Source organism: Scomber scombrus, chromosome 6 (assembly GCF_963691925.1).
Source record: "Scomber scombrus chromosome 6, fScoSco1.1, whole genome shotgun sequence".
In the NCBI taxonomy this organism is placed as follows: domain Eukaryota; kingdom Metazoa; phylum Chordata; class Actinopteri; order Scombriformes; family Scombridae; genus Scomber; species Scomber scombrus.
This window is the reverse complement of record NC_084975.1, coordinates 25,946,295-25,970,354: the sequence shown is the minus strand read 5'-3', so window position 1 is coordinate 25,970,354 and position 24,060 is coordinate 25,946,295. Positions and strand designations below refer to the sequence as shown.

The 24,060-nt window shown below is 37.8% G+C and overlaps 1 protein-coding gene across 1 annotated transcript in view; it reads right to left on the bottom strand.

Annotated features, from left to right (window-relative positions):
- cdh13 (cadherin 13, H-cadherin (heart)) overlaps window positions 1-24,060 on the bottom strand; it is a 270,635-nt gene that overhangs the window by 71,519 nt on the left and 175,056 nt on the right. Inside the window, exon 10 of the mRNA XM_062421569.1 lies at window positions 4,468-4,608. Coding sequence (XP_062277553.1) covers window positions 4,468-4,608 — 141 coding nt within the window. The remainder of the gene's footprint in view (window positions 1-4,467; window positions 4,609-24,060) is intronic.

Sequence of the window (24,060 nt, the reverse complement as noted above, 5' to 3'; positions counted from 1 at the left end):
CATGTCTCCTCCAACTTTTTGCACAGTGTTCCATAAAATACATACTCAGTGAAGAGACATCCACCTTGCACACATGTGTGGGGCAGAACGCATCAAAAGCCTTACTATATCTGGCTGGCTGTTAAAACTAAATGGACAAAATGATCATCTACTGGAGTCAGATGGTTTTTTGAAAGCTAGTTAACCTTGATAGCTTCTACTTTCTGAGTGAAATGAAAACTTAATAGAATGATACCTTCAAATGTAAGAAACAGAAGGAAGTCTTACAATACTAATTGTACATAACACAATGCTACAGTATGTAGACTTATTGATTAATTATGTTATACCAACACTCTTGGTTTACAGGGCTATGATGTGTCGCCAGTGGCACACGACTCTCAACCTCTTTAGACATTTGTTTTTCACTGAAACCGCATTTTAAAAAGTATATTCTCTTTGAAAAAAGGAAAATGTTGCACAGAAGCTGAAGAATAATTACAGCTGTTATTTGCTTGCAGGGCAGTATGAGGTAAACTCATTTCTATTCAATTTTAAATTGCGAAATCATTTAAAATGGCTAATGAACGCTACCTTAAGTACTACTCTCTCTAGCTCCAAATCCTTTCACTTTCAGATAATTAAGAGTAAACACAAGGAAAAAGAGAAATCCGCACAATTAAGTGGTGTGAAACCTGATTTTTTTCTTTTCACTTGACATTTTTATGCTAGTCCAGCACTTAACACCAAGGACAACAACTAATAAGAGCATATCTGCTGTATGAAAACCATTTTTGAGAGAAAATCATAACGCACCAAACTGCACTTGTTTTGTAATTCTTTTACATGAAGTCAAAAACTTCAACAAACTTCAATGCGGAAAGATGAATTAAAAAGGGAAAGGAGCACAGATTCCCTGCTGGCTGATCTGAGGGTATATGCAGGAGTGGAGTGGTGGTTTGAAGCACAGTCTTCAGCAACTATGAATAGCTGTCTCTTTGCATATAGCTGCGGTAGGTAGGTTTAAGAGAAAAAAAGAGGCACCCTATATGGGGATTATGTTCGCTGAATTCAGACAAAATGTCAACTCATAAAATCCGGCTACAGTGGATTTAATGAATAATAACAGGAAGAAGTACCATTTCAGAACATGTATTTGTTTTATTCTTGTTCTGTTCTTTCTGTCCCACTGTTTCTACTCATCTTTTCCTGCTTCTCTCTCTATTTCTCTGCTTGAGTCCTGCTCACAAGCTGGAAGACAGACTTTTAAAGCTTACATCTGGTTTGCGGGAGGTTCTTCTGAATGAAAGGATTTTGGAAAGTTCTACACTGTAAAAAAACCCCAAACTGTTGTTTTTACGGGAAAAACTGGCAGCTGTGGTTGTCAGAATAATTCTGTATAAAATTACATTTTAATCCAGTAAATTCACCATTACATTTCTGCTGAATTAGCATTACCACTATGCTATTAAACTCTTTCATAAGATTTACATCCAGTTGTTGCTTAATGTATATAGAATATCTTTATATTTAACTGAAAAATACCAAACAAACATCATTTCACTAAAAAAGCCTCATTATAAGACTGACATTTAACTGATTTTTGCTATAAATTACCCCCAAAATCTACTTGACAAATAATGTTTTAATATATAATATAACAGTGTTAATAATGTCATTTAAACTGCATTGTATTGCTTTTTGTATCACAGGTTTTCTGCGTTTAAACTACACTAATAGGTCATTTCTACAAAGGAATGTATTTTTTGGGGTGTTTTTAACATATTCTTTCTTTAAAATGAACAGTTATGTTTGATTTAGTATTTTATAAAATAATATTGTAAAGTAAACAATGCTCTGTTGTGTTTCCATTTAGAGTTTTTAGATGTCATGACTGTACAGCATTTTGGTGTTAATTCTATGGACATTTCTTACAGTGCATGAAAAGACCTGAATATGCTGTTGGATAATTTATATGGTCAAAGCTCGACAGTTCCTGCTGACACAAACTCAGTGTAAATATGCACTGGCAAACACACTCACAATATGATGGCGGTCATCTGTGAGGTCATAGAAGATTCACGGGCAGGTTAGATGCGGTCAGGGAGAGTGAAGGGTAGAGGATTTATACAGGGAGCTTAGCACTTTCAAACACTTGTTTTTTAAAAGCTCCATTTCTCCACGCCGTTAAACGGATCTCTTCCCTGTGAGAAATGAGAACATTAGCTGGGACACGGACATGGTGCACTCTGCACGGCCCTGCCAAGCCCTCTGAGCTGTAACATTTCACATCTGAGCTGCACTCCTTACAAGCTCCCCTGACAACCCCGATGCATCACGGGAAGGCTGTAGGGGAGGTTTGGTTGGGGCAAAGCATGATGTGTCTCCAAACCTGACAACAGCTCTGGGCGTTTCCATTAAGAACCACACAACTCAATGTTACAACTGCACCTTGAGGCACGGGGAGGGTCTTTTCCTACAAGACCTCATTCTTTTTTTTGTGTGTGTGTTTTCTTACCTCCAGAGGTGAGAAGGATGGATGAAGGGGGGAAAAGAAAACAGCCATTGTGGCAGCTTTTGACAAATTCATCACGAGGTGCCACAAACTTGGCAATAGGTGCAATTTATTGTGTGCTATTTTCTATTTGTTTTTGCACATGTACATTTTATTTTATAGCGTGACTGGCAAGCAGCGGTTTACTCTGTTAGCTTTTCACTAATGCCTTGAGGCATTGCTGACTAAACAAACCACCAATGAACCACAACAAGTCTACTCCCACTCAGATTCCCTTATCTTGCCTGTGCACCCACATCACTCGGGTTACCAACATGTGTTTTTATGTTATGTGTTATCATTTGCCATATATGTTCTTTGCACACACATGCATACCCTGTGATCTTTACTTGGCTTGGCTATCCCTTTAGCAAACAAGGACAGAAATATTTTCATATAAGAAAGAGTCTTTGAGTGGGTGTAAACACACAACTACATGAAATGAGTAGGTAGGTTTTCAGTGATGTAAAGTAAGCTTGCTACAGGTGACCAGTGTTGAGGAGTAAGTAGTTAGATGTAACAGCGTTACATAATATATATGCTGAGAAAAAATGTGAAAATTATGAAGATCTGAAGATAGACCTTTGCTCATTTTTTAATATTTGACATGTTAGTGAATACATATATTGGTCAATTAAAAAAAATATAATTTGTAAATAAATCATGATATGGGCTTATTTGGAGCACACATGGGCTTAAATGCTGTCACGGTACCAATTTGACTTTTTTCATTAAATATGTTATATTCCAAAATCTACATGAACTAATGAATACATTTTCAAATGAGAGATGAATCTTGCTTTATAAGAAATTGTCTCCCTTATATGTTATGTCAGTATCCATGAAAAACAGCTGAACTTGTGAAAAATAAAAACATTCATTAGAAAATTAGAAAAATAATTAAAAAATGTAGTTTACTTTAATGAAGTAATTGAAATAGTTACATTACTTATTACATTTTAAATATAGTAACTAGTAATCTAGAACCTATTACATTTCTAATGGAACCTTCTCCACCCTGCAGGCAGCGCTGCCAGAGATTTTGGCCCACTAGGCACTGGACAACACACCCTTCAACACTTTAAATAACTCTACCTGTGAAGGCTGGAAACTCTGTTGTAGTCCTATACTAACTGTCCAATATTTACTGACATTGAGCTGTGAGAATATAACACTGTACAGACATACATGCAACATTCTGCATACACTGGAATTCACTATTTGATGCAAGCTGCTAACCTCTATAAGTAAAGTGCTTTAGACTGGCTTTTACACTTTAAATGTAACGCCAAAAACAAGAAAAATTAAAAGTATTTTTTAATGAGTACAGTGTAAATAAAATGTTATTTTAATGTCTATTAATGATGAATGATGACAGGTTAAAAAGATGAACTTATGTTCTAATAATCTTTTAGGACCCCTGTCAGAAACATCCTAACTTTTCACCCCCCTATGGCGCTCCTGCCTGCAGATGACTTATCCCCATAAATAGATAGTTTTGTTTGACTGCACTGACATTTGGTGAACATTTGAATATTCCATCTGTCAGTCAGTCTCAAAGTTACTCACATGCTCTCTACCAAGTTAGTTAAAAACACATTAAAGTCGATCTAACTGCACATTTTAGATGAAGAAAAAAACTCCACACTGGTCACGACACGCTCCAGGAAATCTATCCAATTAGTTGTACAAAATGAGAGAGTCCTTCTTTAACCAGGAGTCCTTGGTTGAAGCTTGCTCCCGTGTAGTATCCACCCTGTTGACGTGTCCTTGACAAAGTGCTAGATTTCTACTAGCTCTAACCGACCCTGAACTCTGGAGTGGTAAACAAACATTTTCCCACACGCTTTTACCGTAGAAACTACATGTGAACGACAAGGGGATTAAAAAGAAAGTGTTCCGATCAGAAGAAGTAAAAAAGTGATGTTTCTCACCAGTGGATGTGTGAACTCAGGGGCATGGTCGTTCTTGTCTGTGATGGTAATGGTAGCCGTGGCTGTTCCCGTTAGGCCCACCTCACTTCCTGCCATGTCCTTGGCTACGATCTCTAACTCATACGTTGTGGTCGGCAGCGTCTAGAAAATAAAAAACAGCGATACAGAGTTAGAAAAGTCATATAAGGATGTGCACAAAAGAACACAAATATCAACAGAAGAGCTAAATAAAGAAATGACAGAGATAGAAGAAAAGCAGAGGAAGTTGAGAATAAGAGAGTGCTACCAAGGGAGGGAAATGAAAGAGAGAGAAAAAGTTAGAGGCACAAAGGCATTGCATGTCCCACTTTAAAAAAGTATGGATGACAAAATCAAGGTCACAGTAGCTCATGCATGAGGGTGAATGTCACAGAGTTGCAGTAAAATATCCTTAGTAATTAAGCCTGTGAATATTAAAGAATATATTTGAGAGCTGAATCATGGAAAAAATCATTATCATATGAATGATTTGCCACGTGAGTGATTAAATTAATCCACTCAAAGAAAAAGCTAACACTTATCACCATGTTTTACATTACCCAAAGACCCTTTCAAAAAGAAGCCTGAAAGCTCTTGTAAGAGTTCACTGGAGGCTTGAACCTACCATCAAATTGACTGGATAGCCGCTGAATAAAAACCCATCACTCTGTAAATATGCACACTCACGCTCACATACCAGTGTTAAAAGCTGTGGTAAACACTTGCCATATATCTCTAGAGAATGTTTTAAAAGTCCAGCTGAAATCACACTTAATCATCTCCTCTTTGTAGTCAAATATAATGTCAAAATGTTTTTGTTATTTTTGTTAGATATTTCGGTAACATTGTTGTATTATTGTCTCAGCCAGCTGGAGGAACATGTCAGAGGCTTGTCTGATAGACATTAGCTGGAAGGCTGTTACACCGTGCAGAACAGAGATAAAGTAATTAAACTATAGCTAAAAGTCACAGTATGTTGCTAACAGGGGGTTTGAAGAGCGATGACCAAACCGGTGACATTTGCAGGTATGCTTACATGCTGTTTAATGTGCTGCAGCTGCACAGCTAATTAGCTATCTATCCTGTGAATTGAAGTTAATAGTGGACTTTTTTTCTGGTTTGTTTGGTTGCATGTAAAACAAGGGACAGGCAGAGGTGGCTAAAGTACTCACATTCTGTACTAAAGTAGAAGTACTGATTCAACTCCTTTTTTTAAGTAAAAGTAAGCAAGAACAGGCTCTGAAATGTACTTAAGTACATTTTTTTTTTTTTTTAACCATCAATGATACACAATACGTCGTTTGATAAATGGCAAAATGAAAAAAAAGTTCTCAGCACACACAATAGGATAGTTTTCCTCTTTTGTTAACAACCTGCACGGAAAAAAAACTCACTGGACACAATCTAGTTTTATGTGGGACACAGAGCGGCGCACACACCAAAATAAATAAAAATATGTGTTTTGTATTGCTTATTGGCACGTCAGGTATTCATTTTTCTAAAGTCACTGAGGTTGAAACAAGTAATAAGCCTGTTTTGATAATGTAAGGAGTAGAAAGTACAGATATTTGTGTTCAAATGTAGGGAGTAAAAGTCAAAAGTTGTCAGAAAAATAAATACTCAAGTAAAGTACAGATACCTGGAACATCTACTTAAGTAAAGTAATGAAGTACACATACTGTTACTTTCCCATCTCTGGGTAAATGACTAGTGTTCATGTTTGTAAGTTAGATGAGAAGAAACATTTAGCAGGAAAGCTAATGTGAATTATTCCGTCTGTTGTGTAGCAGGATGCTGTTAGTTTGCTCTGCATATGATCGAACACCACATTTGCTTGAATTTGCTGTACAGTAATAATATCTCCAGCTACATGAGCAGATAACAGAAACTAAGGAGAGTCCTCATGAAACCAAAGAGTTTAAAATATAAATGTCTCTTTTTTTAATAGAGAACACACAATAGTGATTTAGAGAGCAGATAATGATAGACAGATGCTATTTCATTTCAGTTAGACTTTAAAACTCATACATGTAAGAACAGATAGTGTGATGAAAAAAGTTTCCTTAAAGCTACGCAGCACATGATCAAAGTGTAAGCATAGAACTAATATGCAAAGTACTACACTGATCCATATGAAAGATTTCATAAGTTGTTTTATTACACACATTTTCCACAATGCTTTGGGGCATGGAAGATCAAGGTATCTAGTTCCTCTCTGAAAAGACATATTTTCCTCTGTATAATATGTAAAATCATAGTGTTTACTAAGTCTTTGCTATGCTTTAAAGAACCTTCACACTTGTTTTTAGTTATTTTTGTTGTCATTGAATATTAAAGGTAAAATAACAAGTTGAACATTAATAAATAATAAACCCAATTCAATGTCAATTCATGCTTTCAAAACAAAAAAAGTCTTATGATTCTATGTTCCTATGCTAACTTGCTTTGCTAAGGCATCTGTCCTTGAAGTAAGTAGCTTTCCTGAAGCTGGATAGTTAATGAAGTGGCCTGCTAGAATCTACATCGCAATGTATATAACAACGTGAATATAACGGCTTATACATACAGAGAGGGGATTGCATTCATAATAATCATAACAGCAATAATCATTTGTTGCCATAAGTCACGCCTAATAGAAATGTTGACTCTAGTGAATAAATAACAGAAGGTAGGGGCTGGTAAAGCCAACATTTATTTATCTGCTGCGGTGTTTTCTCCCTGCTTGGGGGGAGGGGGGGGGGGGGGGTGTTAACTGTCACATACTGAATAAACTTCATCCATCTGTCTCACTGAAAATGCTGTTGGAGCTCTCGCCTGCATCGTAGATTCACCTCTAGCTCTGAGCGCATGTCTGCTTCTTTCGTCGACCCCTGCTACAAAACAGGGGTGAGCTGTTAGACACACATTAGTACAACTACAATACACACCTCTACACACACGCAGTCAGAAAAAACCCTCCAACAAAATGATCTTAAATGTTATAATATGCTTTACTTTTCCTTGTTTTGTTTTTGCAGCAACGTCGTAAAGAGAATACAGGCTTTTCATTAGGCGCTTGTTTAACACACTAACTGAAAGGCCTATAGGAGGGCATTTATGGGCCAGTTAATAGCCACTGAGGTACTGCTTCAGATGAGCCTGTTTTACAGTGTAGTTACATTAAACGGCTGTTCCAGCTCCTCGTAAAAGTGTTTTGTTAGCTAGGGAAAGATTCATTTCAACTCCATATAATTGGGTTTTTTTTTTTTTTTTTACATCGTTGCCTAGTTAGATGCAAGCAATATGTTCTGTGGTAACATGATATTAGTGCTGCATTATTTGTGATTTCAGATAACAGATGGCAATGATAAACATTGTTTTGTAAGTGTTAAAAGCATTCATCCCTTGCTATTGCATTTACATTGCTATTTACCACACACACTCTGATGACCCTCAACCCACCAGTGTGTTTGCATTGTTCTCTCGGGCCTTTATACTCTTGGGTAGTCAACCTGATTATTATCTCTGCCAGGCAATTATGTGTTTGGTCATGTGTGTCCGTGTTTTTGTGCGTGTATCTGCCCGCAGCTGAACTTGCATACTACTGGATCCATCAGCCTAATGTTTTTGTGTGTGTGGTTATGACTGTATAGTCAAGGACTTTCTGTAGTTACAGTGATTTACGACTGTTGGAAAACCTATTTTATAATGTTTTTTACCGCCATTGACTGCTGACTCCTCACTTCTCTTAACCTGCTGGTACGGGCCACAAGTGATCAACAGTTGCAGAAAAATGGATTTCAGCAATCAGCTAGGCTAAAATCAAGTCTGCTGAAGGCCACATTTTGGCCTTTGTCATGGCTCAGAAAATGACATCCATAGAAAATAACTTTTATATACTGTTCAGGCTCAAATTGAATCCATTTACATAACATTTTAAAGCTGTAAAAACACCATATACACATTTCCTCTAGGTGGACCTTTCCTAATGCAACACAACAATGGAAATAAAATGCATGCTTTTTGTTCATTTTTGTGCAGCTGATACATTTTTCTGTAAAAAAATATCTAAATTTGACTTTTTATCAGAAAATTCAAAAATCAATATTCAAACATGTTAAATTCTTCATATTCTATGAAATGTCATCCTGGACCATAAGATAGTCATTGTAAATGTATTTTATCTATTAATAAATAGAATATACTTTTCATTAAGGATTAATCAAACATTTATTAATGACTGTCAGTTGGTTTAGAGACTAAATAAGAACAGTATGTAAGGGTTAAACCGGAGCATCTGCAGATTAATTCCATACCCATTATGTTATGATTGGCTATATTTAGGCACAAGGCGTTGCCACCTTGACTGTAAGGAGGGACAATTGAGTGAGATTAGAGTCTTCATTGTTTGGGAGAAGAGAGGGGGGTAAGGTAGGGTTTTGTGTGGTTTGTTATGACAAAATGTTCCAAATAACAATAAATCACATATGAGAAGTTTGGACCCTTTTATTTTTTTGCCAAAGTTGGGACATTTTATAAAAACTGTAACAACGATTGTTGTGATGTTTACTGTTGCCATGATGATGAAAGAAACAGAAACCATGTTTCAAGTTGTCATTTTAACCCAAACCATGATCTTTTCCTAACCGCAACCAAGTGGTTTTAGTGCCTATGCCTAACCAGACCTTAACCCTCACATACTGTTCATATTCTGACTCATAATTAGTCTCTACACCAATTCACATTCATAAGCTCCCCATCAGTCATCATTTATACTACATGTTTGATTAATCCTTATGTTTGATTAGATAATTAACTTCCATACATACCAGGAAAAGTGGAAGCATAAAACATCATTTTGTCATTAATTAACTTCCGTACATGTCAGGAAAAGAAGAATAAAACAGCAGGAATGGAGTGGGATAAATCCTTCTGTTTGATAAATCTCATAGAATAAAAGGCAGTGTCACTATTTTATGGTCCATAAGAACATTTTATAGAATATGATGAATACAACATGTTGCATTTAATTTCCATTTTTGTATACTATGAGTCACATTAGGAAAAAGGCTGGCTAAAGGAAATATGTATGTGGTGTTTTTACAGCTCTAAAATGTAAAACAATAGGTCCAATTTGACCCTGAACAGTATGTAAGCATTGTCATACCATAAAACATTTTTTTAACAGTGACATGTAAACGGTTTGTGAAGGGAAAAACTTCCAATTGAAATTTCACAAACTGCTGTGATACTATATGTTGAATAATGTGTCCAAGAATGACACGGATTGGTTTACATTGGAGTAAGTTGAAAGCCTGGTATGTAAAGATCCCTGGTGGATCAATATCTGACGCAGGATTCGGGAACCTGGGAATGAGAGCAGTTTGGTTCCATGTTTGCCTGTCCTCATCACAGTTAGTGCTCTAATCAATTTCATCTGAGGCAGGCAGGGGGAGATCAAGCGATCAATGGCCAGACACCTTGAGGATCGTTTTAATTATCACATCAGCTAGAGCTAAGACAAAATCAAAGACTATTCACTGAAATGACATATTGAGGTTAGGAGCTACATAATGTGTGGACACTTAGGGACAACATCTTGAGTGTCAAAGCCACATTTTTCATTTTATTGATGGAGAGTAGACCTTTGAAGTTAACATGAGTTGAGATCCTTACATAATTTACACTAAACTCAGTGTACCAAGTTACATGTAGCATAGAATCCTATAACCAGAACACAACACCATTTGAATGTTTTTTACTGCCAGCTTTTATTAAGTGGGGAGTTTATATACAGAGGAAATTACCAGCCTAGAGGCAAGTAAAACTCTATCCATTCAAGCAGCTGTTCCAGGGGAGATTGTGGAAAGAGCAAGACAATAAACAGGTGTTTCTATCAACAGTTTGTCACACATAGTGGGTGACAGGGGTGTCCCTCACAACCAGCTCCTGCTCCATCAAACACTGTGCAGGCAGATGGTGCTCCACGGACCTGCGAGTTTATTAAACTCATGCGCACAATCACACGTGAATACACACACATACCAGCTCTGCATGCACACACACACACACACACACACACACACACACACACACACACACACACACACACACACCTGCATACAGACGTACACTTTTGCCCTACAGCTGGAGAAGAGCAGGGCTCTGGGATACCTGCAGTCTCAGTGGTGTCTAAACACATTGAGCGTGGCCTCCTCTGGCAACTGACAACGTCTTAATGAGTATTTCCTGAGTCTCAACTCAATTATAAACTCCCTGGCAATACCTGGCTAAGAAAAGATGTTCACATTCACTCTGGGCTAGAGTTACAGCAACAGGGAATTTTCCCTCCAGGTGTCAGAAAACTTCTACTGGCTTAGTGTTGATTGAGATACTCGTCTCAGTCATACCTTTCATTTTAAACCTCAAATTAATTTGTCTGGAAACGCTTGATTAAACTTTGCAGCACTTATGTTATAGGCAGCTGAAAAGGTAGCATTTAGCTTTTTTTTTTTTTTTTTAGAAAAGAATGAATGATTGGTAAGTTCAGGAGTATAGAAAACATTTCTGGTCAAGCTTATACTCTCTCTTTATTCTGTTTCTCTCTATACGTTATTCTCCTAATACCAGAGGAGTAGCATAGCAGAGAATAATATTATCACTTATTAAAATGAAGTGGGATAATATTGTGGATATATGATATTATGTTTTCATTTCATGAAACTGTGGTGTCAAATAATTTCAAGCTGGATGTGATGAGAAATTAATAACATTTGTAAAGAAATAAATTGGTGGTTTTGCGAGCCAAATGCTAATATCAGCAAGTTTCCATCCTCACAATAATGAGGCTAACATGCAGGTGTTAAGCAAGTGTGTTTAATATGTTCTCTATCTTAGTTTAGCGTGTTAGCATGCTCATTACAACTGAGAATGATTGGATATTCATTCATTTTGCAGGTATTTAAAAAAAGATTGAAAAATGACATGATGATGGCACTACATGGAAAGTTAAAGGGCTCATTCTATAGAGCAATGGTGCCAAACTCATTTTAGTTCTGGGGCCACGTCCAGGCCATTTGATCTCAAATGGGCCAGACCAGTAAAACCACTGCATAATAATCTATAAATAATATATAATAGTATAACTTCACTATATTAAACCATCTATTTACTGTGAAAAATGAGTGCAATTTTAACAATATTATGTCTCCATTTTTTAGAGATTATTTTGCACAGATGCTGCTGATTGCCATTTGACATTGACATTTTTCACATGTTTAAAATATGAATAGTTTAAATATGACCACAATATCTATTCATTGTTTTTTCAGAGAGTTGTATGGGAAAAAAAAAACCTCTGAAGCAGCAGAAAAATTGGAATTACTTTTCTGCAATTTTCATACTTTGAAAAGTTATCCAGTGGGCCAGATTGGACCATTTGGTGGGCTGGTTCTGGCCAGCGGGCCGTATGTTTGACACCCCTGCCATAGAGATTTCACACAAAACCACAAATATCATCCAAAACAGTGCAGGAAAAAAAATCAGGGGAACACCAAAGTCATTAGGATACATTGACCAGGAGCTATATGTATATTTCCCTGGTGAAGTGAAGTGAAGTGAAACCTGTGACTTGCCTTTGGCACTAGAGGAAACATCAGAGGATCATCAAAGTCTTAGCATTAATCCTCTGAGGACCATGAGTGCCTGTACCAATTTACATATAGTGATCTAGTCAATAGTTGTTGAGATATTTCTGTCAGGGATCTAAGTGGGAATACTGACCTCAATGACAGCACCTGTTGTAGATTTGTGCTTATATTGTATTTTCTAGAAAAATGAGGCTTCAATGGACCAGTTTATTCGCACAAAGAAAGGACTGAAACGACACACCCAAATCGCTTACAGATGTTTCCTGTTTTTAAACACACAAACCTAGCTTGTATTTTAATGTAGTGTATATTAAGTGCATAGTAGTGTGGATTGACTAAGTAAAGGCAGCATCTTTTGTCGTGTCAAAATGAGTTTTTCCATCCAGTTGAACGTAATCTTTGGTGAACTCTTAGACTCAGATGTCAGAGTGAAGGAAATCTCTGTATCCGCTTAAGAGCAGCATTACCTTCTTTCCAACGTGCCGTATAATTTTCTTTGTAAAACATAAGTGGGAGAAAAACCTAAGAAAGCCACAAGTGATTTCACTGTGTTTGCGAAAGCTGACGTGAAACTGAACAAAGAGCTAATGAAGTCGAGCGTACCGAATGATATGACAGGCCTTGTTTCAGGGACATCTGATCTGAGAGTGACATTTCAGACCGTCACATTCTGCCTTGAAAGGATTTCATCAAAAGCCCCTCGAGTAAGGGCTGATCCCTGGCACAAAGCAAAAGGAGAGGATGAGAGTAAGAGAGAAAGAGAGAGAGGAGTGGGATAAGTGTGAAAAAGGAAAAGAACAGAATGGGAAGAGAAAGACAGCGGCCTGACATCTGAGACACCACATTAACTCTCTGAAAAGGTGTGATATTATAATCAAATTGGCAGTGGGTTCTTTGTTCTCCCCCTTGGCCCTTCACTAGTGCTTGCTCTCAGCACCAAATACCACTGGCTATTCTTCAGGCACTCTTTTCAAATGCTTAGAGAAATGATGACATCCATAAAAAGGCTTAAAGAAAAAAACTGGAGTTATATGAAAACCCACTAGTGACAGTATTTCTACAAGAGCAACATTATTCCTCTCACCTTTACACCTTCATCTTTCTTAGCCTCGTCCTTTTTTTTCTCCAGGTGGAGAGCTTTTTCTCTCTCCACAATTCATACATTTCCATTTGTCCTTGGTATTGAAAAGACAGTCTCATTATGCAACTATTAAACTGTAGGTCCTCAAATTGGGTCCATTCCGTTTTTCTTTTTTTTTTAATCTAGATTTATTCCCTGCTTTTCCTTCTTGGTATAGACTTTTGTTTGCACTTAAGAAAAAAACACCCTAATGTATGGGTGTTTGGGGGGATGGATGTATTGAGACTCTTGCTCAATAGTGTTTCCATCCATCATTGTCAAAGCCCATTCATACTCTTTGCCTATGTATCCCAGTGTGGGGAACTGTTATAGTAATATTTATCAAGATGTAGGACTAAAAGCATCAGCTGACCTGTTCTCTACTAGTAGAAACTGATGAAAGAAACAAAAAATATATTGAATAAATAAATAATATTATATCGAAGTAGCTATGCACTCCATCCTCCACAACCCCCCCCCCCCCCCCCCCCCCCCCCCCCCCCAGTTCACCTCTTTGAACTTAGGTATACCTGTCCTGTTGCCAAATGCTCAGAACTTTTAGTGGGGGGTAAGGCTAGACAGTAGAGTACACATCTAATTAGGTAATGGCGTGCTGTCTGTGTTGCTGTGCTTAGTGGGGTGCAGGCCGGATTGTAAGAAACACTCAGCGAGATGCAGATCTCATATCGACGGGAGTAAAACCAGTTTACAGCTGGGATCACAGGAGTGCCTTCCCTTTCAAGTACTGTACATGGTGTTGACTCTGTGGAGCACAGCAGGTGTGTGTGTGTTTGTGAATGTGCACGTCGGTGGTGGTTGATTCCGACTACAGTTAGTCAATCCAAGGTATTCTAGTCATGGTGTGTGTGTTCGATACACATTTTGTAACTACTGCTACTAATGACATACTGTTTATGTCACATAAAGTTTAGTAGGTGGTGATATGATCTTTATGCAGGACCTATAAGGGCTTAAGAAATGCTGTATTTAATATGTTTTTGTTTGAAGATTAAAAACGCTATGGATGTATGATCTGGATGTATATATATATATATATATATATATATATATATATATATATATTAAAAATGGGTCAAATGTGACAATTAACAGTATGTTCAACTGAGTAATGTATTAAAGTGGTTACTAACAATTATTAGACCCCAAATTCTTTATTTCCCTCTCTCAAACATTTTAGTTCTACTTCACCTCACAGGTCACTGGCAGCCTCCTGCACTCCACTTCTATAGATATATGATTAATCACTTTGACAATAGTTAATTACAGTCAGACGGCAGCCACGTGAGGCCTTTATCTGGGCCACCGCAACCTACGCAAGTGATCTATTTCTTTCATCATCTTAAGCATGGTTAGCATTCACCCAGAGCAGAGTGAGAAATATGGGGGCGGTAGAGGGAGGGTGACACTTTGATAACAGAGTTATATGTATATATAACTCCTTTATTCTATACAGTTCAAACCTGAAATATTGATAGCTGCTGCATTGTGCCAAATCTTCTTCTATTTGTTTAATGGAGAAAAAGAAACGTTGTAGTGACTCGACTTTGACATTTAGAGGAATTAATACAGTGAGATCAAATTAATCTGTGTGTAAATTTGAATAGATAAAAAACACAGGCCTCAAATGTATTAATTAATTAAAACGAAAACATTTCAAAACCAGACTTGAGGTGATTTAGAAAAAAAGAAAAAAAGAATCATTGCACAAGACTGCAAGACTAGTTCTCCGCTTTGCCACAGACTCTTCAAATTGAACTCAAAGAAATATTAAATGGAAAATTAATGAAAGGGCATTAATTATTCTTAAGTCTTACATGTGCAGAACAGAAGGAGCATGATGTAAAAGGTTGTCAGCTGTGAAATACCCAAAGGTCCTTTTCCACACCTGACATTAAAAAACAATCTTCTCTGTGTAATGAGTAATATTTTTTTAGATCTTAAAAGGCTGTGTTTCGACATGGTTGACACAATATTTAACAACATTCTTTTCACTTATTGCTATCTCTTTTGAAACAAGGATTTATTGATTTAAAAAAAAAAATATTCCTAATTTAAACTTTTCACACCCAGCTTGCAACTACACTCTCAGGCATGTCCCTCCAGACTGACCACTTGACCATGTCGCTTCTGACTATGATGCAGCATTTGGCTTCAAAAGTTCAATGCAAAGTAACATACATGACTCAGACAGGATTGGTCAAGCTTTTTAACCTAAGGCGTTTCTTGCTCATTATCAGTCATACAAAAGACCGATAATAACTTACGAATCCTGCAACCTCTTTGTGTACGTGTTACTTTGCTTACCAGTTAAAAGCCTTTTATTTGAAAACTAGAAACACAAACGAGAAGAAGCAATCACTATGAAAGTTTCATATTATCTTGATGTCTGTGTACGTGAAGAATTCTCCAGCCAGCCCATTACAAACAGCATCACAATTTGCATACAGCTCTTAAGATCTGAGTATGGTGTAAACATTGTGTAGAGCACAGATCAAACACAGTGGCATTAAGGGGAAAGTATCATGCACATTTCAAGTTTTATATTCTCATTGTCGGGCTCAATTGGATTATTTTCACGTCATTTACACTTAAAAACTCCTTATCTAAGTTGTACTGACCCTTAATGCAGCCCCTCAGTTCAGCTTCTGTTTAAAACAGTCTGTTTTTGCTCCTTCAGCTGTAAAAGTAGGATTTCACTTCTATTCCTCATTTTAATGATTTAATGCACAGCACTGAGTCATCTCAAAGACTCTCTCTGGGATACTAATACAGCTTGTTTACATACAATTGCTGTGAGTTCATCAGACATCTAAATAATAATTTGTCAATGTTGTCACACCAACTGCCGATCTCACTCAGTGATTCAACTTTGTCACGGTTAATACCAAAAGCCTACTGTTTGGGTTCATGTTCATGTTTCATTTAATTTGAAACTGTATGGATTAGAGTTGACTCACACCTGGAAAATTAGGTTTTGGAAGTTCCAGATGCAAATTAAGATGCAAATTAAGTGAGACCTGCTGGGGAAATGCAACCTGTAATGTTTATTGTAATTCCTGCTCCTTTTAATTTAAAATTAGTGTAAGTCAAGCAACAGATCTGCAAAGATCATGTTTGATTTTCTTTTTATTCACTTCATTAAACTTCTTTTTATTTTTTCATTTTCCAGAAGATCTAGTTTCCAGGCAGTAGTAATGGAAACAGGTAGACCCTGTATGAATAAGTGAACATAATACAAATCTCAGGTAGCATACCTGTGTGAAGTTCAGTACAACCTAACACAAGTTTAACAGGTGATTAATGACCAGTGACACGACTCTAACTATTAACTCATTCACCTTTAAGACCGAAAAGCACTACAATAATATATATGTGTGCAGTCAAGTAACTGTGTGCAAGATTAAATATGTAAATGGGACAAGATCCAAAATGACTAAAACATAATTTCATGGATTTGACAGAAGTGCCATTTCTAATATTCTTTCAGGAAGCGAGCCCAAGGCTTTAAAACACAAGTTAATCATCTTAAACGCCTTTCAAATTTTGTCGAGGGCTGTAAAACTACCAAACGCTATAAATCTTCTTGTTCCTCATCTCAAGTAGCTCTTGATATTCAGTTAGATTTATTTGACTGAGGCACTGTACCCTAATCAGTGCTGTGACACAAACAGGCAGGTTTGTTGCCAATTATATCATGTTACTTAAAAAAGGAAATGTTTATTGTGTTGGCAATGAAGGCATGGCTACGGGTACTAGGTGAGCCAGCCGTAGTCTTACATAAGCTCTATTCATTTCAAAATTTGGATGGGGATACAGCATATTATTTGCTCATGTTTATCAAATGTTGCCACCGTTTGCTGGGAAGAAGGCCTGAGCAATACTAATTCAGTAAGAGACTAATTTCAAATGACATTAAAATTGACCAAGCACATCTTCCTTGTAAATGGATTGGCTTTTTTATCACTTACTTTATGACACATTCGGCCCACCATGGGGGACACGAATCACAAGCTACTGGGAAAAAAAACAGATTAACCAACTAGCTAGCTAGCCTGTTAATTCAAGATGGAAGCTCCGAGTAACACCACTGAGGTGGACATTGTTGCAAATTTATTATCCACTCCATTTTAAAGCTGAACTTTTAATGAAAAATTGGAGTTAATTGGCAAAGGAAGACATTCACCAGGGCAGAACACCTTTGAGGCATTTGAGACACATTTCAACTCCAGCTATTACATGTGACACCTCTGGATGAAAGGATCAAACTAAGGTCAGTGTCTGTCTCTAATGGTTACTTGGCTGTGAGCGCTGAAGTGCTCACACATCTTGTGTGATGATGCGATTATTCATGAGGAGGATTCACATTTTACTTAAGAAATTAGCTGTTTTTTGATTTGGTGATAGCCTTCACTGTCTGAGCTCTTGGCTTGCTGCACTGCTAAATGGTAAGTGGTTAATGGACTGTACTTATATAGAATGTTTCTAGTCTTTTTGACCACTCAAACTGCTTTTACACTACAAGTCACATTCACCCATTCACACACATTCATACACTGATGACAGGATATACCACACAGGGTGCCAACCTGCTCATCAGATGGAACCTAACCATTCACACACACATTCATTCACCATTGGCATGGCCACTGGGAGCAATTTGGGGTTAAGTATCTTGCCCAAGGACACAACATGTGGACTGGAGGAGCTGGGAATCAAACAACAGATCTTTCAATTGGTGGGCGACCAACTCTACCTCCTGAGCCACAGCTGCCCCATAAGGCTAGACTAACATCCTAATTTTTGTTTCAGGGCGGGAATTACCAGCCAGTAGTAGTAAATCAGGCTGGTAGTATGTTTTGTTTTGTTTTTCCTGAGAAGGGAACGGGGTCAGAGGGCCATGGTTTAAGAGTCATGTTTCACTACTATCTGTTTGCCCTCTCTTTTAATAAAAAACCCAACTTTGAGAAGAATCATTGTGGGGACTCTGACACACTAGACCTCTGCTTTCAGACACTGAAAGTCAGTGTTACCCTGTTTTGTTCTTGCCTTCCTCCACAGAAAGTAGAGCTGCCTGTCTTGATACATACTTTTTCTACCTCTGGTACTGCTCTTTGGCTTCTCTTGGCAGCAGCTCTTCAGTTGCAGTGTGAAATATAATATAGCCGTATTTGAAGTGTCTGCCATGAACTGCACAATAATGTGTCTGTCTGTCTATTATCTACTCTGTGGTGATACCAGAGCAAGCAGAAAACCGATTGTCTTTTTAAAATATAAGCATTGAGTTTTACTCACTTACTCCTCTGAAGAAGTGAAGCCTTTGTCAGTTTTCCCAAAATGACCTCCTTGAGCAGATGTGGGCGGGAAACTTGAAAACATGCTTGAAAGAATGTGTCCTACTTTCTGCTTATTGTTTCAAAATAACACCTTTTTGCAGCTGAAATTCCTCACTACACACTCACAGGATGTATTGAGGTGGTTCTTTCTCATGCCTTACACTGTGTAATGAGGGGATGTTAAATTGGTGAGTTACCCCTTTAATACATAGAGGGCAATGATAATAAATTGTGTTCAGAATGCAGATGAGCGCTGGAGAGAAAAAGTCTTGAATCCCTTTGAAATCCCATTCTTGTAACCTATTGTTTATGATGTAGTGCTCTCATCTGCCAGTTTATCAGAGGAGCATAAAAGCATTGTTCCAATAAAGCCTTTTGCAAGCCAAATGAGTGGGTAACCTCATGCCAGATGGTTTGTTACACAGTGAGAAGTTGTTCTGTGGTCCGGAAACTGTTTGGAAAAGGGCAGGCAGTTTCAGAAAATACTTGGCAGGCGATTGAATGAACCATTTGTCTATCACCATCTTACCTTGCAAGGCAGCTGGATTTGCAAGATCACAAGAGAATCCTCACAAGATGCTGATTGGTTCAAACCACTGGTGGAATCATAACTTGAAGCCTGATAAGATTGATTCTCTCATGACCCAGTAGGTTAAGTGAGTGGGATCATGTTTATTCAAATCACAAAATAGGATAAATCATCAAATTACTGCTGAAAGAATTCTAATCTAATCAATCGTTTGATTGAATCAAAACCTATTTTTCTGAATCATCCACCAGTGGGTTCATTACATAATGTAGATTGTGCACACTGCATCCTTTACAAAATAAAATAAAAAAGAGACATTTAAAATAAAATATAATAAAAAACAACAATATTAATAATTGAGCCATTGAGGTAGGATTACAGTGTGTGTGTGTGTGTCTAACTACAGCAGAAGATCCACAAGCACAGTAAATACTACTTTGGCAGTATCAACTTGACTAGCACAAGTGTCAAGCTACTATGATTTCATTCCTTCTCTACTGAGAACAAAATGAATAGTTCAAATTGATTCAGCTGGAGAGAAGCTCCGCAAAACACAGAGAGCAATTCAACATGCGTTCAAGTGAAACATGTCCCAGTTTTCCCCCACGGCTGATGCTCAAAGGACTGTCAAGTGGGCTCTGTAGTTCTATATTTCTCTCTTTCTTCTACTTCTTCTCTCCCCTGATCTCATCTCTCACCCTCCCCTTCTTCTAACCTAAGCTTTTGTGACGACAGTTGTGCACATTTTAATTTTTTTTAAGGAAGATGATGCCTTTTCTTTTCTTCCTTTGTTTATCTTGTATTAGATGTGTGATATTAGAGTCCTTTTGCCTTGAGTATAGCTTGAATTCTTCAATACGTGTATTGAACAATGTGCCGTAAATATTCCAGTTCATTTAGGGTTAGTTTTGTTTTAGCCACACATGCACATAATTGTAAAGGTGCTGTGTAATACTGAGATTAGGCACTAGGCCTGGGTATTGTTTAAAAAATGACGATACCAGTACCAATCCAAGTACCCTTAAACTGATACCGATACCAGTTGAGTACTTCATTCTATACCCATTCCACATTTTGTGCACTTGCTTTTATCTGGTGTAACATGCATGTAGTGTAGACACACTTTAGAGCGTTTAGGTAGCATCTTGGCTGCTTTTCTGCTAAGCAAGCTCACTAAGATTCACCGCAACTTCACCACCACAGACAGGTTGTAGCTGCTGTGGCAGTGGACCAATCACATGTCGCATTAAATCGAAGAACGCTTGATTGGCTGAGAGCAAGTCCATTCAAATAGTCATATTTTCTAGCTCTGGGTGCAAAAAGGATTGATTGCAGGTATCGTTTGACGGGAGACATTTCAATACTACTTTGTATCGATTTGTATCAGTCGATACCTTAAAGGTATCCAGTACCGAAACCCAGCCCTATAAGGCACTATGGAGAATGACGTCTGTTTACTGAGATGGTACAGTTTCTTCCTTAGCCCTTCCTGAACACTCATAACATCGAAAAGACTGACGTATTGATCCAACATACAGGACACTCTGAGCAGGGTAAAATATGATCTCATTAGTGCCCTGCAACATACAGTAAATACCGCTGTGATAGACCAGCAACCTGTCCAGAGTATTTCTCCGCCTTAGGCCAAATGTATGCTGGGATTGTGTCTCGCCCCACGAGACCGTGACAAGGACAAATTCCTGCTATAAAAGATAGATGGATGGTCTCAGGAATCAATACAGCACAAGAGATATCATCCAAAACCATATGGCCAGAGACATAAGGCAGTTATCCACGTTTAATTTTTTTTCTAATGCAAAACCTGTGTTGATTAAATCAGTAAATTGGATGTTTGCCCATGTTGCTAACATGTTGCTGAGCAGTTTTGCATATATCATTATAGAAGGTAGTGGCAACTTTCAGAATCATTCACGCATTTATTGGCTATAAAATAGTTCAAGGAAAGGGAAACCCTCCCAAGTCTTATATGTTGGGATAAATATATATACGGTTAAGCCAAATTCTGATTTATCCATCAGCAAGTCACAAGAGACACAAGGATTCAGCCCTGCATTGTTTTTCACTCCACTTTGGGGTTGATGTGCTCACTTTGGTTTTATCATCTTTCTCTTCTTTGACAGGGCTCAAAATTACATCTGCTATAGCCCATATGCTTCAACGTTTGACAAGTGCTGTCTAACACACTGTGGAGAATTACATCTGAGCTGTTGTTTGTTCTCCAACTGTTTCACTTTTGAATGAGTCTTGCAATACTCTCGCTCTCATCAATGAATTTATTCTGTAGCTGTGTGTGTTTATTTCATGAATCCTGGCAAACAATAAAAAAAGCTAACCCCTGCTTGTTTGAAGATGTGGTTACAATCATCTTCAATGACACTTAAGTCACACATCTCACATGTAGTCCAACACCTGAACCTGAACTTCTCAAGCCTTTAGAAAAACCCTTCATTTATATCTCACTCACATTTTCTGTACACTGCCTGTACATAAAGTGATGTATGACACCTAAATAAGTTTCCACTTCACGTATGAAGGTGACACACTCTGGGTGTCACTGTTTAGAGAGGCTCAAGTGTACAACTGTAGTTCCATACACATCAGAAGTGGCTGGTCCACTGAGGTAGAGGAAGTGGAAATTAAAATACAAAAAAAAAAGAATAATTGGTTGAAATAAACAGTTACCAAATCTCAGTATCATTGATTAAATTATTCTCTCTTCTTCTCCTTTCTTTGGTATATATCCATTATTGCAATTCTAATCAAAATGCAAAATGATTGAACAGTCAAGAGTTATTGTTATTGGCCAAACCATTTAAAATTATGTTTTAGCTGATGATGTCATTCCTAACCAATCAACAAACAGAATACAATACTGATGGAGGCAGTAGACAGCTACTTGCATTAGTCAACGCAACAATAAGCTTGTTGTAGCAGCCCTGAAGGATTGTTAAGTTAACAGCGAGAATGCTCTGTTTGCACTCACTGCTGGACCCATGGAGGGACTCCGGTGGTTTTTGGTGGCCCAGCCTGAATGCAAAGGGCCCAGCGCTGAACAAATCTTAAGACACATTCAGAAAACATCATCTTTGATGAGAGGTTGCTGAAGTGTGGGATAATGGGCTTCACAAATGACTGCATGTTTCAGATGTTGCTTATGTGGTTTAAAATCAACCAGCCTAAAAAAAAATATTAGTAAACAAAAAGGTATGAAGAAGATGCTGCAACATTGCATCACACATCATTTTTGATATATTTGTTATATCTGCTATATCATTATTATTATTATTATTATTATTATTATTATTATTATTATTATTATTATTATAAATAATACTGTTGCAGTTGGAAACATTTTTAAGCTACAGACTGTGAAATATACTTTAAAGTCAAGTATGTAAGATTTCATCTTCCTTTCATTTCCCTCTCAGCGCACAACCATCACAAATTGTTTGCATTTAACTTCTACAATAGATTCTCATTTCTGGCCTTCCTGTATGTGTGCCATGCATTTATTAACCCCATGTTTTTGGTTAAGGGTCCATGTGCCTGATGACAACAGTCACTCTGCCTTGTGAACAAGATCTCAAGAAAAGGTAAATATTCATAGCTCTGTGTCAGTTTTTCAAGTGCTTTTTCAAACATTATTAAAATAATTTTATAAACAGCACATGAGAACCTGGGTTGATTTTTCTCCTGTCCTCCCAAATGTTTTGAGTCATCAGCCACCACCGATACGCATCACTGCTCAAGCATAGAATTGCACATAATTATGTTATATTATCATCACATAAAGTTAGTGTCAGTATCAGTTTTCTCTGCATGCTCTCTTGCTCTTTTAGATGAGTGATGTAGGTGGTTAAATGTTGTTTTAAACATCAGTGATTTTAATAAGGGATGCATCTTTAACTGCAGTTGGATAGCATCCAGACCCTGTTTAACCCTGGACAGAGGTGGCGGTGATGGCTGAGGCATTTTGACCCATTCTGATTGACAATGAATGCAGATTATTCCCTGTACACACCTGTGTTGCTCATATTGGGGGCACCGTTTTACTGACTATAATAAAATATGTAATGCTGAGTAAACAAGCCTGATTATTCTTTGGTGTTTGGTACAATTATGATGCAAAAAAATAAAATTGCTCACATCTGTTGCCTCTCTCTCATCACCTCTCTGCTCCTTTTTCTCATTTCCTTTCTTTTTGGTTGTTGTTTTACATGTGTGTATATAGTGATGGGGGAGGGGACTTCACATTGCAGCATTGACCATATTTATCCCGCCTCATCAAGCCAATTAGTAGCAGGATGATAAACTGCTGCAGCACCGGTGTCCCTCAGCTCTCTCTGATGAGTGTGGGGCTAATTGGGGTCAAGGTTGGGTTTAAGGCTGCGGTGAGCTGGAGCAGAAAGGGCAATACGGGGCTAATCTAATCAGGTAGACCATCAGACCACAGTCTAATTGCGTCATTTAGTGAGCAGTTAGATGTATATTGGGGACTGAAATAGTCCCCTATTACCACATACCCCCATACTATGAGCGGAACATACATTTTGTACATGGGTGTGTGCAGATGTGTACAAGTGTCGTTCTGTGTGTCTCTGAGTGTGAGAGAGTGTTTGAGTTAAGTGCAATCATCATCCTGAGCCTGCCACCATCAGAGCTATCAAAGGCCCATCTGGGAAGCATGCACAGTGAGTATGCATGCCTATGTTTGGTGTGTGTGTGTGTGCGTGACAGCAGCCACAGATCCTCCAGTGAAGAGCCCAGGTGTTCCTGTTAAAGTGTTAATTAGATTAGCGCAGATCAAACGGGGGTGGCATTCACTGGGGAGCAGAGGTGGTGGGGCCATCCCGCTGGGGCATCAGTTTCAAATACTCCTCGTCATCCGCCAATTAAGATAAATTAATCGTTCAGTGGACTCAT